This window comes from Pseudonaja textilis, chromosome 18 (assembly GCF_049901715.1).
Source record: "Pseudonaja textilis isolate UNSWEBS1 chromosome 18, rPseTex1.2, whole genome shotgun sequence".
Classification (NCBI taxonomy): Eukaryota; Metazoa; Chordata; class Lepidosauria; order Squamata; family Elapidae; genus Pseudonaja; species Pseudonaja textilis.
The window spans coordinates 2,473,619-2,492,570 of record NC_142007.1 but is presented as its reverse complement, the minus strand read 5'-3'; the positions used below and the strand labels follow the sequence as shown (position 1 = coordinate 2,492,570).

Sequence of the window (18,952 nt, the reverse complement as noted above, 5' to 3'; positions counted from 1 at the left end):
AAGGGTTTTTTTTTAAAAAAAAAAAAAAGTTTGCTTCGTTGCCCTTTCCAAGATGCAACTAGATTGGACTGGCAGACTGAACTTTATGGAGCTTTTACCCAAACTTAAATTTTCTATGGAGAGAAATCTAAAACAACCTGCATGTCAAGCATTTTTGATGTGAAATAGCTACGGACAGTTTTATCAAGTGACTTTTTAAATTCCAAAAAAAGTTTATTAAAAGGAAGACCTCATGCCATTCTCGGGTCCAGCCATCTTTATAAAACAAATGTAAAGAGCTATGTATTATGCTTAAAAAGTTTTCTCTCTGCCCTGTTCTCTTAAAATATGTATATTTTAATCTTGTGGCATATATTGTATTTTAGCTGTCTCAATAAAAACAGCCCTTTGCATATTGTTACACACATTATCTTGAAAGACAAATAGCTATTGACTAGTACATTTGGCAGAGTGATAACATACTCAAATATTCTGTGCCAAATAACTCCATTTCTCCTTTGCACCATTTTTTTTTTAAAGGAAGGGGTCGTGTGGGCTCTTTGTGGGAATAGGAGATTCTGCTTCCTTTTAAAGTGGTCTTTTTTTTCCAGCTTGATGACAAGGGACTAAGTGCCATTGCCCCCTCCCCCCATTTAAAAGTAGGATCTTTTGGAAGAAAAAGGCTATTGAAACCAGACAAACACACAATGGATCTTAGGTTGATTCTATGGGTATATGCTCAGCACATTCCAGCATAATTCACCAAGGTGGTGCGGTTTTTCTATTGGGCTTGGCTGTGTTGCAACATCAGGTGTGGCCTTCCAACCACTTCTGAATGTTCAAGATAGCTCCTTAGAGTGCAGGGCAGCATATCACAAGTATCTAGAGAGCTGCACTTTCTTAATACTTGCATTTCCCTCTCAAGCTCCATCCAGCTTTAAAGTGCATTAAAAAAAGTTGGTAATACCAAAAAAAAGACGGACGGACGTGTAAACTTCGTTACCACTGGTTGAATCTGCTATTTTGAGGTTTGCCAAGAGACACTTTAAGAGGTGCTTCAGAGGTGCTGATGGAAGCTTGGCTGGATTTTGAAACCAGCCAAGTCTTGAATAGAATTGAATCCAAAGCACCGTCTAACCTGTTTTACAAGCCCGGCATCCCACAAGAACTAGATTAGGTCTAATCTAGTTATTGACTAAATAACAATAACTAAATCCTTCTGGAGCATTTTAAAAACCAGTCCCACCATAAGTGGGGTGATGCAGTTGTGCGTCAGGTAAGTTGGGAAGCGGGTGGGTAGAGATTGCTATTAATGCCAAAGGTATGCTTAAAAGAAAACCGCGGAATTCGAAATTCACTAGGATGGGTAAAAGTCTTTAGAACTCCAAACTGCTTTTGAGATGACCCTCCTTCCTCACCTCAGAAGCTCTCAGATACAGCTGGACAAGCAGCAGTTTGTTTTAAACTGATACAGATTTGTATCTTCTTGTCGAGGCAGTGAAAGTCAGAATGTTTTGACTTTCCATTCGATCAGGGCAATTTATTTATCAAAATAAAAATCTCATTACACGTTCAAAGCTTGCATTTTCGTTGTCTCTTCGCAGTTTGCATCCATTTACCGGAAGTGTCGAAGATAGATCAGCTTCTGGGACTGAAATTTATCTCTACACAGAGGACACTCAGCCTGGGGGGAAGGAAAAAAAAATATTAGGAAATGTAAACCCTTCAAATTGCTTTAAAAACTATCCTTGTCTTTAAGACAGCCTCCTTGCGTAAAATAATTCCCCCCATTTTTTTTACATGATTTAACGTATAAACCAAAGTAGCTCTCAAGTTTCAAGCATTATAAATTTATAAAACTGGTCTTGCAGCCAATTAGTCTGCTCAGAACTACAGATGAACTTTGCAACTTTGAGTTGTAGGTATGGGAGGATCAAAACTGCATGTAAAAAAAAATCACCTATTAATTTTTTTTCCCCTGTAGCAAAGACTTTTTGTTCCTAGAGAATTTCTAACCTCCAAGGAGAAAGCAGAATCTTAACGCCTGTGTATACATGGCTGTAGACATTTACAACAGGAAGAAAAAGCCGCACGCTTTGGGGCAAAGTTTCGGGGAGGCAACACACACCTTGGTGTTACACCACGCAGTAATGCACTCCCAGCAGAAGAGGTGCCCACACGGTGTGGCTGTAGCATGTCGGCGTTCTTCTAAGCACAGCGAGCAGCGCGAATTGCGGCTAAGGATCTTCTCTTCGGGTTGGCTTCTGAAGGAAATGACATTAGACACCATTATTCTACGGCGAGAAAGGCAATTCCAAATCTCTGCAAGAAGTAAGTTTTAGGAAACTACAAATCTCCCTCTGCACAGAATCTACAAACATGGTCATACATAAATATAGCCATTTCTTTGATCTACTTTTTTTTTCCTGGTCTTACAATATTATGTGCTTCGGTCATGTATTTTTACTACTTTAAAACTCAATATTCCATAGGCCGAAAGTCCAGGTTGTGCGCTACGATAAAAAGCCTTATTAGAATAATACATTTTAAAGTAGAATACCTACAAACCTATATTTCTGGGGTGTAGTTTTAAAGTCATTTTTAACTTGATACAGTAGAACCTCTGGTCGTGACCATAATTTGTTCCGTAACTTTGGTCGTACCCTGATTTGGTCATGACCCGAACCTAATTTTAAAAATTTGACGCTTCGAAAAAGAAAAAAAAAATGGCGCAGAAGGGAAAATTGGCTTTGGAAAAAACAAAATTGTGAATTTTTTGGTCGGAACCCGATTTGGTCGTAGTCAGAAGCGTTCATGACCAGAGGTTCTACTGTACCGCTTAACTCCCAGGTGGGAGTTAATTTTAATTTAGTTAAAAGCTAAATTTCAAATGCTGGTGAGGTGCTACGTGTTGATATCAATTCTCTACATTCCCTGGACATTAAAAAAAATAAAAATAATCCAGACTTTATACATCAGATGGGAGAGATTACGGTGTAGCTCCCATTCTTTCCGTGCCCTCTGCCGATGTTGGAGGTTGTACGCGTAGATGCCAAGGGTCAGCCCCAGGTGCAGGAACGAAACGATTCCAAGCAGCCTGTAACTTGATCGAATGCTTTGGTCGTCTTCGGTGGAACCCACAGAGCGTAACTGGAGAGCAGAAAAATCAAGTAAAACCATCGGCGGGAGGTTAATTAATACTTAAATGCTTGAAGAAGGATTTTGTTCCAGGAGCAGCTCTGTCCAAATGTTTTGCGTGTGAGAAAGGCTATCCTTTTTAAAATCACGAGCTGCCTGCAAATAGCGCTGCCTGCAATGCTTTGAGGCGTTGTGGAATATCTCCCGATCAAGGAAATTTTTATTTTTTATTAGAATTTTGTCCCTTTATTATTTTTTAAATAGGCAGCAAACAGACCTAATAGTAGAGAGTGTTGCGGTGGCCTTAGAGGGGGAGCTCTCGCCTCACGATCAGCAGGCTATGAGTTCAATCCTAGGTAGAGGCAGATATTTCTCTCTGGGAACAATGAGAATATTATCCGCTGAACAAAACTCCTCATTGGCGGCAGGGAAGGGCATCTGGCCATTTAGAACACTCTGCTGGCTCCATTCAGTTGCCCAGTCTCCACCCCGCAAGGAGTCATTAAATGAAAATGATGAAACATACCTAATACTCCTCCGTTCTCATTTCCATACAACCATCACCCTTGTGAGGTGGGTTGAGGCAAAAGAGACTTTCCCAAAGTTACCTAGCTAGCTCTCACCTGTAAAGCGCAACTAGAATTCACAAGTGTCCTGGTTTCTAGACCAGCAAGCACCTTAACCACTACACCAAACATTCCAGGAAAAAAAACAACGATGGCACCATTGACTAAGTTGATTCTCTACATCTGTGACGGTGCCCAAACTGAGAAACTGGAGCATGTGGGAAGCCACTCACATAGGTGATCCCTGTTGTCCTTTTAGAGAAATGGTAGAAGATGCCCTTCATGTAAAAGACAGCTAAATGCAACCTCTGCAGCAATGGGATGCTTTGCTTGACGATATGAACAGCCTGAGCGAGGAACGTTCTCTGCCCCTCGGTTAATCGCCTGGCTCGTTTCTGCAACCAGCTTCGGAGTAGCGCCCGACTTTGGAACACGCACACATTCCGGCTGTGCAGAATCTGTAACCCGCTGGAGGCCGCCTCGAGCTCCTGCTCCAACAGGGACAGTCCCTTGTCTAACAAGTAAGGCAAAACAGTGTGCAGAGCGATCAAAACGGCCCGGCGTCTCAACGAAGGGACTTTCCTCTTGGATGGGTCTACTTGGATGACATTGACGTATTCTTCACCGAGGGTTTGATATCCTGAAATGGGGGTGGAAAAAAAAGGCAACCAATGACAGAAACTCCGAAGAGGTGATTACAAATGCAGCAGAAATAAACAGATGGAATCATTTACCTGAAAGGGTAGTGAGGGTGAAATAGGCGACGTCGGCGAGGAGTTCGATCTCTTTCTGCCACCCCAGCCAAAATTTAGCACCTAAGGAGCCAGAATATATGGAATTACACCACAAGAAAAAGCAACACTGTTCCATTTTTACCCGACCGTCATTTGAAAAGGGAGTCAGGTGGCGTATTTCTATCATTAAAATGACTGCCACCATCCCTGCAGAAATATGTATGTATGACTGCATGTAAGAATGGAATGGGATTGGAATGGAATGGAATAGGGTCCCTTCCAGCTCTATTCTGATTGGACTAAATAGAGTAGAGTAGAGTAGGAATGGGAAAGAATAGAATAGAATAGAATAGAATAGAATAGAATAGAATAGAATAGAATAGAATAGAATAGAATAGAATAGAATAGAAAATATGGAATGGAATGGAATGGAATATGGAATGGAATTCTTTATTGGCCAAGTGTGATTGGACACACAAGGAATTTAGTTTAGTTTACTGTATTGTCATCGCACCTCGTACAACAAAATTAAATACCATCTTCAGTGTACAATTTATAACTATGAAAATAAACACAAACACACACACACACACCCCAATTTGTCTTCAGTGCAGAAGCCGTCAGTGTACATAAAGAATAAAGGCGCCTCACCCGCCAGGCCGGACAAGACGGCGCCGGCCCTGCTTTTCAGCGCTGCCCGGTAGAGCTCGTCCTTCTGGGCCGAGCGGATCAGGCGAGCCGGTCCGGCTTCCAGCGGCATCGCGAAATGAAAAAAGCGGCCCGACGCCTCTTGGCTTCTGTCATCGTCGCAGAATTCAAACGTCATCCGCTGTCGGCGCGGCCCTTGACGTCAGTAACGGTTTTCCTTTGTAGAGTGACGAAAGTAGAGAGGTGCTCAGAGACATGACTTCCGGGTGTAGGAAACAATTTCATTCTATGAACAAAAGAATGTCGGTTTTTGCGTTCTTCTAATGCAGATCAACTGCAGAGCTTTCTATTAGAAAATTAATTGATTGATTATGCCCCATCAAACCGGTGTCGGCTTATTACGACCCCATAGATAGATGCATTCCGAAAGATGCCCGCTAAATTCGAATAATTGGGCCTCGCATTCAAATGACTTCAACCACTGCCCTCCGAAAGCTTTAAGCTATATATAATCTTCAAATTATGCAGACCATTATACAAATCCCAGCGCGAAAACTCTGCGGTGGTAACAAAACAATATTCTCCGAGTGACCTCGGAACGTGATTATGTAAAGTCTCCTATCTATTAAATTTCGTACTTCTATGGTGCTGAGTGACGTAATCAGAACGCGCAGCCATCGCTTTTTTTAAAAAAGAGCGCCCTCTTCGGGGTAACTCACGAAATGATTCCCTTAATAGCTTGGCCGCCGTGACCACCGCGAGGCGCCTGCGCAGTCGCCTCGCGGTCGCCTCATTGCCATGGCAACCTGAAAATTTCCCGCCAATTGAGAGCCCATGCGAGGCGAAGGAGGTGTGACTTTGGTCAATGTGAATGAAATAAAATTAGAAAGGAAGGAAATTTAAGAGCAACAAGGTGGTGAAGTTTCACCAGCACTGCAAAAATATATGCTGTCCTTTCCCCGCCAAATTCTTACTTATTGAAGTGTTTTATTTTAAGTGTTTATTCATTTAAGGCCTGCAAAAAAATGGCTGCCGAGGGGGGCCCTTGCCATTTTCACCCCTGTTTTGGGTAACTAGGAAGAAGCAGGTGGAAGCAGAAGGGCTTTTATCTCCTTTCCCTGGAGCTTGGCTTGTGGAAGGCTTTAAATTGGGTTAACTAACCCTGGTTAGTTGGAATGCAGGCTTGTTGAACGGTGCTTATCTGGGCTTTACGGCCTCGGGAAACCTGCAAAATGAGGTTAGTTGGGTCAGTTGGAGAGCCAGTTTGGTGTAAGGGCTAGTTTAGGAATAGGGAGGCTTGGATTCGAGTTCAACCACATCTATGGAAGGTCATAAAAAAGAGAATTTCCGTGGAGGTGCATTATTGCTCTCTGGAAGTTATGCTGACTTCATGGGGTCCTTGTGGGGGCTAAAACCCCCATGGAAGCTACCTTGAGCTCAAATACTTATTTGCATTTCATGTTTTCCTTGCCTTTATTACTATTATTATTTAATTATTAATTAATTAATTAATGGCTGATTAGGTCATGCAGGTAATCCTCATTCGTTTAGTGACCGAAGGTTACAACGGCACTCGAAAAAGTGACTTGCGTATGAAAACTGGTCATGAGTCACTTTTTTCAGCGCCGCTATAACTTTGAAACGGTCTCTAAATGAACTTTTGTAAGTCGAGGACTTCCTGTACAAAACAGTTTACAGAAACCTATTTATATTCCCCCCCCGCCCCGAATTAATTGCACAACTGAGCGCCTCTCGCCTTTTCACAATAATAATTTTCTTTTTCTCATCTCAGCATAATTAAGCTTACACAGTGATGGAACAGGAACACAATCATCAGCAGGAGGAGGAAGAAACAAACCCCCCAAAATAACAAAAGCACATCTTTGATTGCCCTGAGATACGGAGCAAGGTGAATGCCCGAGGAGCAACCTGTTCTATGCCAAATTTGGGGTAAGATTTCTGCTTGGGGTATTTTACGAAAAGCCCATGCCGGCTTGGAGATTGAATTTGGACATTTCCGGAGGATTTGCCCTTACCAGGTCTGAGGGCAAGAAGCTGGCAGTCACTAGATGGCAGCAAAGATTTTTAGAACCACATTCTTTATTGCAGCCTATCCCCCTTCTAGCATTTATTGCAAATAGAACATAGAACAATAGGGTTGGAAGGGATATGGAGGTCTTCTAGTCCAACCCCTGCTCAAGCAGGAGACTCAATGACCATTCCAAAAAAATGGCTTTCCAATCTCTTCTTGAAAACATCCAGGAATGGAGCACCCACAATTTCTGGTAGCAAGCAGTTCCACGGATTATTCAGGAGATTTCTCTTTACTTACTAGACTAGATTTGGTTTTGGGTCTTTAATGATTTTCCACCCATTACTTCTTGTCCTGCCTTTAGGTGCTTTTTAAACGAGGTTGACCCCAGTCTACCCTGTGAGACAGTCCCTCAAATAGCAGAGGCAGCTGTTGTGCCTCCCCAAGCCTTCGCTTCCTTAGACTAGACATACCTGAATTGTTCATCATAAAGTTTAGCAGAAACATTGGATAGTTAGCTGACAACAATGCAGCATTTGAATGGGCTTCCAGATCCGCAAGTTGTATTCTTTCTACATTTATCCATAAGTGTATTAGATAACCAAGGGAATCTTAGGCATCCTTGTCTGACAAATAACCTCTGCCTTACAAATATTCTTTGAACAATCTTTCGTCGTTAAACCCTGAAAAAAGTGACAAAGTGTCCGTCCTCACACTTAACAACCATGGCAGCATCCCCACTGCCATGTAATCAGAATTAAGGGGCTTGTATTTTATGATGCCATCCTGGGGTCACGTGATTACCATTTGCGACCTTCCTAGCGTCAACTATAAAATATTTCTTTGGGCTTTTTAGTTGCCAGAAGAAAGGGAGTTGAGGGGAAAGTAGAGCATTCCTTAAATGCTTCAGATAATTGCTAGGCAGCCAAAGCTGGTGGCACGCGTGATTATTACTTGGAGAGCATGATGGATGACTCTTGGCTATGGATGTGTCCCATTGGAGAATATACATCCAGGGGGAGGGGGGAGGAAGACCAGGGGGGAAATGAATGGTGTGTCTTAAGAGTCGGCTTCACGCCGGTAGCACCAGCATGTCTACTCCTAATAAATCTTTTTTTCTTTTACTTTGAGAGACGCAGCTAGAGACTTAGGATTTGAATGGGGGGGTGTACTGTTGGAGTCTCGACACCTAGCTAGCTTTGGACAACCAAAGTCAGTGAGGGAAGCCCGATTCGGTTAACGGCAATGCGATTCAACTTAACAACTGCAGTGATTGGGGAAAATGAAGTAGTAAAATCAGGCCTGTCTCACTTAAGAATTGCTTATCGAATCCTGGTCTCAACGGTGCCCATAAATCAAGGGCTATCGATACTCCCTTGCCAGTGCTGAATTATTCCCCAAGCCTTCCATTTATTTTTCATGCATGATTATGCATTTTTTCTCCTCCTGATTTAGAGATTTGGAGCTTTTTTTTTGTTTTTAATGGAAGTCAGATTTCTTGAATGGACAGAAGTGACGGTCTGCAGAATTTCTGACTTCTGACTCCCTACCTGTCTCAGAAAGTTACTATTTTTCCTTTTGGGGGGGGTAGGTTAGTTAATGCTGCGGGTTCCTTCCCAAGTCTGGATTAATTATCCTTCCCAGCTGATTCACAGTTCGCCATCATGCTCTCCTCCTCCATTCTTCTACCTTTTTATTCAGCGAGAGCGAAAGGGGCGAAGGGAAAAAAAAAAGAAGAAGAAGCAAGCTGTTAAATCACTCTCACATACGAGATGAGTAATTTGACCCTAGGAGGTTTGTGAAGCAATCCGGGGAAAGTTGCAGAAATCGGAAGGGCCCCGCTGAAGCGTTTAAAAGCGGCCCGTCCTTAGCATTCCTGGCTGAAGGGCAAAATGGAATCGTGCCAAGCGAAAATCGTTTCAGGCCAGGTAGCCGAGGCTGGCTCGCTTCAGCTCCCTAAGACCTCCAAGTGCATGTCCATAGAATCAGAACGCAAGGAACACTTGACAAAGGAGAAAAACCCCTACCGGGCACAACTTGTTCCTTAAGCTGAGGAAAGAATAGGCCAAATTACAGGGCTGCTCTCGGCAAATAGACTTGCTAAGTGCTCTCAGGCTTCGGATAGGATTCCTTTATGTTTTAGGCTGCGGTCCTCAGCATGTTTATTAGATGGAAATTAAGTTTTTTGTTTTACCCCCTCTCCTCTCCTCTCCTCTCCTCTCATAAAATGCCAAAGGATTTTATTCAGCCTCACATAAAAGTGAGAAGTCCAACGGGGGATACAAGGCAAAGCGCTTGCATTGACAAAGCTCGTGTCACTGGGGGAAAGGGATTGCCAGATAATTAAGCATGGAACAAGGTTGCTGGGAGGGTTTTTCCATTAGGGCCACGATGTGGCGGTTAGAATTTGCACTCAGGGGGGCTTCTTTGCTACCTTCTCAGAAACTCAGCGCTTTATCCAGGGGGCAATTCAAGCCAGCGGCATCTCCTGCCAGCTCATCACCCTCGTTTCACGACCCCATCGTCCCTGGCGGGGTGCAGTCTGGGCAACTGTACTGGAGCTAGTACGGAGCTCCATTTTAATGGCCGGATGCCCTTCCTGTCGCCAGTACAGAGCTTGGTTCAGCAGATATATATTCTCATTGTGCCCAGAGAGAGGAATACCTGTCTCTACCTAGGATTGAACTCACAGCTTCCTGATTGTGAGGTGAGAGCTCCACCTCTAGGCCACTGCACCACTCTAATGTCATCTCCTGGTATCTAATTCTCCCAGTGTAGAAAAATACAAAAACTTGGATGGAATAAGGAATCTTCCTGCAGGAGAACTTATACCATCCCAGACAGAGAGTTGAATAGAATAGAATAGAATAGAATAGAATAGAATAGAATAGAATAGAATAGAATAGAATAGTTGGAAGGGACTTTGGAGGTCTTCTAGTCCAACCCCCTGCTTAGGCAGGAAACCTTACACCACTCCAGGCACATGGTTATCCAACATCTTTTTAACAACTTCCAAATGTTGGAGCATTCACACTTTCTGGAGTCCAGTTGTTCCACTGGTTAATTGTTCTCACTGTCAGGAATTTTCTCCTTAGTTCTAAATTGCTTCTCTCCTTGGTTAGTTTCCACCCGTGGCTTCTTGTCCTGCCTTCAGGGGCTTTGGAGAATAGCTTGACTCCCTCTTCTTTGGGGCAGCCCCTGAGATATGGGAACACGGCTATCCCGTCACCCCTAGTTTTACACATACAGTAATGCCGTCAGGCTTCATAAGGGCCTTTGCCAGCCTGTGGATGTACCGTTTTCCCCTCAGACAACCCTTGTCTGAAATTTGTTCTATGGATACGTTTTGGCATCTATCTGGAACTTGGGAAAAGAACAGTTTGTCACTGCCTGTGACTCACTGGCGAAAGTCACAAAGAGGAATAAGATGATCGTTATGTCAGCAGCCTAATCCGCAAATAGCCCCGTTCCTGACAAATTACCTTTCTCACACGTACCTTAAACCCTTCGGTTCTGTGTGCCATGTGGAGAGCCGAATCCCAGAGTCCCGCCAGAGCGAAGCCACTAAATCAAAACCGTTGGTGATTTAACTGGCTTTGGATAAGCTCCCTTTTGACCCGATAGGAAGGGACACACTTGCCTTCCGGGAAGGTGATTTAAAAACCCTTCTCCCCCCCCCCACCTCGATCCAATGCGGGGCCAGAAGGGCTCCATTCAAACAATTAAAGGCCAGCCTCTCTCCATTATGGTCCCAGACTGGTGAAACTGGATAGATCTGTGATATTGGAAGGGAAGCTAGAATTCACGCTGCCAGGTAGGAGGTACCAAGTCTCTGTTCTGCTGTCAAGTGATCAAGCAATCAGATTTAGCGCTTCATCATCGTCTTCTTTCAACGGTCCCATCGTCCCTTCCAGGGTAGAGTCTGGGCGACTGAATGGAGCGGAGGGTTTCCTGGCCGGATGCCCTTCCTGTCGCCAGTGTGGAGCTTTTGTTCAGCAAATACATTCTCATTGTGCACCCTGCCTCTGCTTAGGATTGAACTCACGGCCTCCTGATTTTGAGGTGAGAGCTCCACCTTCAGGCCACCGCACCGCTCTCGGATTTAACGCTTCCTCTTTGTAAAAATAGCTTCTTTTGAAACTCCAAAGCAGGGTTTCTTGACCTTGGCAACTTTTAAGGTGTGTGGACTTCAACTCCCAGAATTCCTCAGCCAGCACGTCATAGAATTAGAATAGAATAGAATAGTATAGGACAGAATAGAATAGAATAGAATAGAATAGAATAGAATAGAATAGAATAGAATAGAATAGAATAGAATAGAACAGGACAAATATAGAATATAGAATGGAATAGAATTCAGGAATAGAACAGAATATAGAATGGAATGGAATGGAACAGAACAGAACAGAATAGAATAGAACAGAAAATATGGAAAGGAATGGAATAGAAATAGAATAGAATAGAATAGAATAGAATAGAATAGAATAGAATAGAATAGAATAGGACAGAATAGAATAGAATAGAATAGAATAGAATAGAATAGAATAGAATAGAACAGAACAGGACAAATATAGAATATAGAATGGAATAGAATTCAGGAATAGAACAGAATATAGAATGGAATGGAATGGAACAGAACAGAATAGAATAGAACAGAAAAGGAATGGAATAGAATTAGAATAGAATAGAATAGAACAGGACAGAATAGAATAGAATAGAATAGAATAGAATAGGACAAATATAGAATATAGAATGGAATAGAATTCAGGAATAGAACAGAATATAGAATGGAATGGAATGGAACAGAACAGAACAGAATAGAATAGAACAGAAAATATGGAAAGGAATGGAATAGAAATAGAATAGAATAGAATAGGACAGAATAGAATAGAATAGAATAGAATAGAACAGAACAGAATAGAATAGAACAGGACAAATTTAGAATATAGAATGGAATAGAATTCAGGAATAGAACAGAATATAGAATGGAATGGAATGGAACAGAACAGAACAGAATAGAATAGAACAGAAAATATGGAAAGGAATGGAATAGAAATAGAATAGAATAGAATAGAATAGAATAGAATAGAATAGAATAGGACAAATATAGAATATAGAATGGAATAGAATTGAGGAATAGAACAGAATATAGAATGGAACGGAACAGAACGGAACAGAACAGAATAGAATAGAACAGAAAATATGGAAAGGAATGGAATAGAAATTAGAATAGAATAGAATAGAATAGAATAGAATAGTTGGAGGGGACCTTAGAGGTCTTGAGGCCCCTGCTCAAGCAGGAGAACTATACCATCTATGAGCCACAATGGCGCAGTGGTTAGAGTGCCGTACTGCGGACTCCTTCTGCTGACTGCCGGCTGCCTGCAATTTGGCAGTTCGAATCTCGCCAGCTCTCGCTTGACTCCGCCTTCCGTCCTTCCGAGGTGCATCAAATGAGGAACCAAAATTGTTGGGGGAAGGAGGCTGACTCTGTAAACCACTTAGAGAGGGCTGTAAAAGCACCGTGAAGTGGTATAAGTCTAAGTGCTGTTGCTATTTCAGAGAAGTGACTGTCTAGTCTCTTCTTAAAAACCTCCAGTGTTGGAGTGCCTGCAATTTCTGGAGGCATCTTAAAGTTATCAAGTTAAGAAACGCTCTCTGAAGGACTACCATAACAACAAGAAACAGGAGGCAAGTTCCACTTATTTTGTCCCAGTGAACATCCTGGAACTTGGAAGCCAAGTAGTTGGGTGTATTATAAGGGGGAAAAAAAAGGGTGAAGCCAGGTAAACAATTTAATTTAATTTAATTTGAACTGAGTTTCATACAATCAGTGGTGGCTCGGTGGTTAGAATCCAGTCTTGCAGGTTGACTCTGCCCACAGCCTGGAATTCGATCTTGATCGGCTCAAGGTGGACTCAGCCCTTTCCATCTTTTCCGAAGTCTGTAAAATGAGGACCCTGGTGGTTGGGGAGGAGCAATAGGCTGACTCTATAAACCGTTTAAGAGAGAACTGTAACTGTGAAGCGGTATATAAGTCTGCTACGGCTAGCAGCATTTTCTTTTCAATTGAAACCCCCCCCCAAACCCACCAATATATCGAAAGTTTGGTGGGGGGAAAAAAGCACCTTTGAGACCACCATGAATTGGAGAATCTCCACAGACCATTTGCTTCCTTCCTTCCCCCCAAAAATAAAATAAAATAAAAAGTATTTCACTAGGTGGCAGGCCTGCCTCAAATCCCAACTTCTGAACCGCTTCGTTTCCTGAGAACCAGGCGTGGAGTATTTCACTGCCAATCTGGATGGCTTTGGGGCTGGACAAGAGAGAAAAACAGCACAGATTTTTTTAATCACCAAGACAAGATATCGATGCAGTTCTCAAACCCTGACCCCAGGGCTTGTGCAGCCAAAAAACAGGAGCCTGTGTAGCCTGTAGCATGTTTTAACAGTGCTCTCACTTTAATTATCTGTGGCGCATACACACACACACAACACACACGTTTTTCAAGGCCCACTGCGAGAATCGTTGCTGTTAATTGCTGGCTTAGTCTAAAATTTGTGCTCCACAGCACACAGCCATCCTTGAGGCAGCAGCATTAAAATAAGAGGTGTTGTTTGTTGGATGTGTATTCTGCCTTTTGTACCTGAGGTCCAGGTGAAGCGCACAACATAGCTTCCTTCTATTTTTATTAGCAGGTTGGACCGAGAAGGAGCGAATGGCAGTCCCAAAGTCACCTGGGGAGCTTCCATGGCTGAGGGGCAAACTAGAATGTAAGTCTCTTAATCCAGCATTTAAAAAGGAGTGCAGAGAAGAACAGCAAATATTATTAGGAGACTGGAGGCTAAAATACAGTATTATAAAGAACGGTGGCTGGAATTGGGGATCCCTTCTAGCCCTAGGATTGTCTGTTCAGCAACCTTAAAGCCCGCTGGCTGGGGAATTCTAGGCGTTAAGTCAGAGAGGGCTCCATCCTGGAACTAAGGAGAAACTTCTTGAGGGTGAGAACGATTCCATCAGTGGAATGACTCACCTGCAGAAGCTGTGGCTTGCTCCATCACTGGTAAATCCAGATTAGGCCCAGGGATTGGAACAGGAAGCCTATTTGGGCACTGCAGATGTTGATCCCTGCACGGTTTCCAGCAAAGTGCGCGTGATTAAAAGTTACCTTTTTAAGGACCTGCTTCCAAGAGAACAGGTTTAGGGCTGAGCGGGTTCCTTAACCGCAGGCTCCACGTTGCCTACAAAAGCAAGTGAGTAATTTCTCACTGGCCCCATTTGGCAGAGTTTGAAACGGAGCCAGAGGGGCCAACCGCGTGGCTGTTTCAGAGCTTCAGAGTTAGCCAGGAGCAGGAAGAGACTTCCTGTCGTAGATGAGTCCCAATTCCTCCAAGCTGGATTTCATAAAAGAAGTGAGGGGGAAAAAAAAATATCGACAACGATAACTAACGTTGCTTGGCCCGGGCTGCCAATTTCCAGGTCATTTCTAAACGGCAGACAAGTTTAAATGTTTTGTCCACCCGTCTAATCATGGTCAGTTGCAGCCTGCAATTGTGGCTGCATCTGGCTTCATAACACGGGAGCAAGCCTTAAGGGTGCTTTGTTGTTGATTTGACTCAGGTTTTTTTTTTTTCCCCTGTGTGTGAATCAGCTGTTGTGTCTTAACAACCCACAGATGGTATCTTTGTGATGGCAGTAGGGTCGAAGACAGGGTGGGGGATGCCAGGTTGGACGGAGGGAGGTTTTGGGGTACATTGTTTGAACCTTCCCGCTGATTTTCTTCCTTCTCCTTGAACCAAGAAGCGAAGAAGAACGGGGCCTTTGACAAGTGGGCTTTGGAGGCTCCGCATTCCAGATGAAAAGGATGTGTAGAAAAGAGTTTCAGTTAGAGGAAAATGTAACACCACCGTAACATATTAATAGCACATCAAAACCCAGGAGGTGTAACATTAGAGAAAGTTGCTCGCAAAAACAAAAAAAAAACACCCCAGCGCATAAAAAAAAAACATGCTCCGAAGACAGACTCATTTTTGTGCGGCCTTAAAAATGTGCAACCAGATGTGAAAAGTGGGTGAAAGGGAATGCGATTCCAGACTGAAAAAATTAGAAAGAAACTGAAGCTGATAGGGTTTTTTACTTTTTTTTTCTTTCTCTCTCTCTCTCTCTCTCTCTCTCTCCCACAAGTGACAGAAGCACAGCGTAAGAACCAATTTATTAGGATTAGCCTTGCCAAATTCTTATGAGCTGTTAAGCTTTGTTGAGCTTGGAGTTGATTAAGATTAAAAAAAAAAAGAAAAATTGGCTGGATCCATCATTGTGTCTGGAACTCGATTTCCTATTTCCAAATAGTGAAATTAGCCCAGGAGGAAGACTTTTGACATGATCCATTCCACTAGCATGAGTTATTTCCTGAGAAAATAATATCTTTTTAACCAGTTTAGGGATGTGCTCTTGTCACAGAGGACACTCTGCGTAAACGTCTCCTCCTCTTTTAATTTTATCACCTCCAAGGAGTGTTATTATTATTTTCTCTCTCTTTCTCTCTCTCCATCTGCATATATATATATATATATATGTGTGTGTGTGTGTGTGTGTATGTGTATATGTATATGTACATATGTGTATATATGTATGTATATGTATATATATATATATATCCATCTGCACCTCTCTCTATATATATCTATATCTCTATCTATTTATATTTATCTATCTCCATCTCTATATCTTTATATCTATATCTATCTATATCTCTCTCTATATATCTCTATAACTCTCTATCTATATCTATTTCTATTTCTATCTATCTATATCTCTATATCTTTATATCTACCTATATCTATATCTCTCTATCTCTCTATCTATAACTCTCTATCTCTATCTATCTACCCCTATCTTCTACTCGTTTGTTTAGTAGTCGACGCGCAAGCCAGAACTTGTCTCTGTTGCCTGCCTCGCAATTCACTCTCATTATTCCTCGTGGGAAAAATTCGCTTTTGTAACTCGCCATTTTTGCTCCTCATCGCAGATCCCGCAACCAATTAACGAGGAGTACCGAGGTATCGCTGTATTTTGTATTCGGTTCTGAGAAAGCATACATACGGTGCCTTCTTCCACACGGTATTCCCGCTCAACTGCTCCGGGGTTTTACGTTGGAATTTGGAATGAAATTCTAAGAATTCGCAGCCGGCGTGAGGTAGACAAGACGCTGCCTGCCGAAGAAAGCGTGCGGGGGAAACCTTTTAGGGATAAAAGAGCATTGTTGTTGGTTTTTCCTGAGGAAATCTAGGGAGGAAAACGCACACGCTCCACTCACCATTCTGCCCCTCTTTGTATCTTGAATACGTGTTGCACAGGGAACTCGGGAGGAAAGACCTAAACTTGGGCGCGCTTCGTGTAATTTTCTTTTATCCAGGTGGTCCTTTTTCTTTAAATTGTTATTTATTTATTTTATTTATTTATTTTATTTAGTTTGTCAAGCACGTATGAGAAAACAAGTGTAAGTCGTATAAACATATAAGTGCAAACGGGTATAAGTATATACACCGAGTCTTGCACCCATTACGGTTGAGAAATTTGACCTTGGAGTGTTATAATTCCCATCACTGTGGAGGACGTAGGCTGGGTGCTGGCCAGAGGTTATCAAAAGTTGAGGTCCCCACCGCCTCTGTGCTCAGACCCACCCAAGATGCCCTTTGCAGGCATCGCGGACTAAACCTTGGCGTGGAATCCTAGACTCCTAGGGCTGGGAGGGAACTGGGAGGTCTTCTAGACCAACCCTGCTTCTCTTACTGCACCCTCTTCTCCCTCTGACAGATTTGGAGACCTTTGTCACTACCTGCCCCAGACAGGTTTCAGGATGAGGCGTCCCGGAAGCCAGAAGAGATCCACCCGGCTCGCTTGCTAATCATTAACCAGACTCACCTACGTTCCGCAGGTACGTTTCGTCCAGCCTACCTTCCCCTATCAGCGGTCCCTTCAAGAGAAACAGGGAGTGTACAAACACAGCCGTAAACCGATTTCTTTCCGTTTCCAACCTGAAGAACAAGTTCCCTTCCGTTTCTTTGGCGTGTGTGCGTGTGTCTGTGGTTTGAACAACAACAACCACCACCACCACCAGCAGCAGCAGGAAAGTCCTCCGTCTTGGGCCAGCGGGCTTCCCAGCACACACTTTGGGGCCTCCTCCCTTTGAACTTGTTACCTTGGAGCTGGGACAAGGAGGCTGAAACAGCCTCTCCCCCCACCCACCCCGCCTCCCTTCACCGCTCTGTAATCTCCGGGCCCCGTCATTATGTAAAGCGTGTACGTGGGAGGGGCCCCGTGCCTTTTGGAGAGTTCTGCACGGGAGACACTGGGCACGCCGACCGACGAGAAGGGTGCGGGGGGGGAACGCGAGACGTTGCAGCTGTCCAAAGGGAAGAGCGAAGAGAGTTGAGGTACGCTCCCTTCCTTCCTTTTCCCACTCCTCTTCCTCAGCCCCTTCAGTCTTGTAGGGCTCCTTCCTGGCTTTGAAGCCAAAGCGAGTTGGGCAACTTCCAACAAGCTCCTACAGGAACAGTTCTGCAGCTTTGAAGGTTGCAACAGCATTTACCTTGTGCCTCTCTGTCTCTCTCTCTGTGTCTGTCTGTCTGTGTGTGTCTCTGTCTCTCTCTCTCTCTGTCTCCTTCTCTCTCTCTCTTCCTCTGCTCCAGATCTGATAGCAAATTAGACTGTGAAGACAGCATCCCCGCTGAGATGCCTTGTCCATTCGGTGTTTCTCGCGTGCCGTTTCCTGCGTGGCTAACCCGTTCACTTTAGCTGGGAACACGAGGAAGTTTGAGAATCTTTTGTTTTTAAAACCCTGTATTATCTTCTTTCTCTCTGCAGGGAAGAGGGCAGGCTTACCACCACCACCTCCTCCTTCTCCTTCTCCTCCTCTTTTTCCTTCTCCGAAGCCAGCCCTTTTGAAGTCTTGTCTTCCTTGGGAGAGCCTTGAAACCCAAGAAGGAGAGAGAGAGAGAGAGCAAGGTTTTGAGATGAGGTAAGGCGATAACGTGTTTTTTTTTTCTTCTTCTTGGCCTGGCTTCCGATAAACTTTTCATTTTTTAAAAAGTTTTAAGGATCTTGTCTTCAGGGATCCAAAGAAGGAGGAGAATTAGGAAAGGACTGCAGACTCCTAGGGGGGGAAAAGGAAACTCTCTCGCATGAGGTTCACAATAACGGGGAAATTACAGGCATTCCTCGATCGACAAAGGTTCACTTAGTGGCCGCTCAGTGTTGCAACGGCATTGTAAAAAGGGACTTATGACCGTTTTCACGCTTACAACCTTTGCAGCATCCCGTGATCAGAATTGGGCCGTTTGGCAACTGGTTCATACTTACGATGGTCGCGGTGTCCTGGGCATATTCGCTTAACGACCGGGTTAGTAACTTGATCAACTGCGCCAATTGACTTAAAAACGCTTTTTTTAAAAGTTTTTTTTATATTTCAAAGACATCTCTTTTAGTGAACAGCCTGGTTCCAGGTTTTCACATTCCCATACAAACCTGACCTTGGTTACCTATCCATCTTTCACATTTGATTTCATATCCTATCATTACATCACACATTTTCTATAAACTTTCTCAGATATTCTTATATTCTTCAAACTTCTCTTATATACTTTCTATTCATTTCTTATTTCTTTTTTACTTTAAATCATTCTCGTATCTTCCTGTTCATTATACTTTATACTTTTATCTGTCGCATTTGCAATTTCATCGCATATTCTAATTTCCTTATTCCAAAAGTTTCGTCTTAATTCAAATAATTCAAAAAATTACCCCTATAATTACTAATTTGAGCGTTCCACCCTATCGACTTAAAAACTGAGGCC

At 43.2% G+C, this 18,952-nt stretch overlaps 1 protein-coding gene and 1 long non-coding RNA gene across 2 annotated transcripts; both read right to left on the bottom strand.

The window, feature by feature from the left end:
• Positions 1–1,498: 1,498 nt before the first annotated feature.
• PEX10 (peroxisomal biogenesis factor 10) lies at positions 1,499–5,266 on the bottom strand. Its single transcript, XM_026715905.2, has 6 exons — positions 5,069–5,266; positions 4,418–4,498; positions 3,917–4,323; positions 2,954–3,129; positions 2,108–2,243; positions 1,499–1,663 (listed from the first exon to the last, which is right to left on the bottom strand). Exons 1-6 carry the CDS (start codon positions 5,241–5,243, stop codon positions 1,595–1,597), a joined length of 1,044 nt encoding a protein of 347 aa, XP_026571690.2. The 5' UTR covers positions 5,244–5,266; the 3' UTR covers positions 1,499–1,594.
• A 7,517-nt stretch (positions 5,267–12,783) lies between these two features.
• LOC148124455 (uncharacterized) lies at positions 12,784–18,123 on the bottom strand. The gene is made up of 3 exons (XR_015739851.1): positions 17,022–18,123; positions 16,205–16,309; positions 12,784–13,413 (listed from the first exon to the last, which is right to left on the bottom strand). It is a non-coding gene; the product is annotated as an uncharacterized LOC148124455 (long non-coding RNA).
• Between the last annotated feature and the right edge of the window lie 829 nt (positions 18,124–18,952).

Bases quoted from the DNA above. Each gene is read 5' to 3' on its own strand.
- PEX10 (XM_026715905.2), bottom strand. From the start codon at position 5,243: ATGACGTTTGAATTCTGCGACGATGACAGAAGCCAAGAGGCGTCGGGC. The intron at 4,324-4,417 runs GTAAATGATTCC...CCCCCATTTCAG, and splicing joins CACCCTCACTACCCTTTCAG to GATATCAAACCCTCGGTGAA. The intron at 1,664-2,107 runs GTGTGTGTTGCC...CCTTCCCCCCAG, and splicing joins CTGCGTGGTGTAACACCAAG to GCTGAGTGTCCTCTGTGTAG.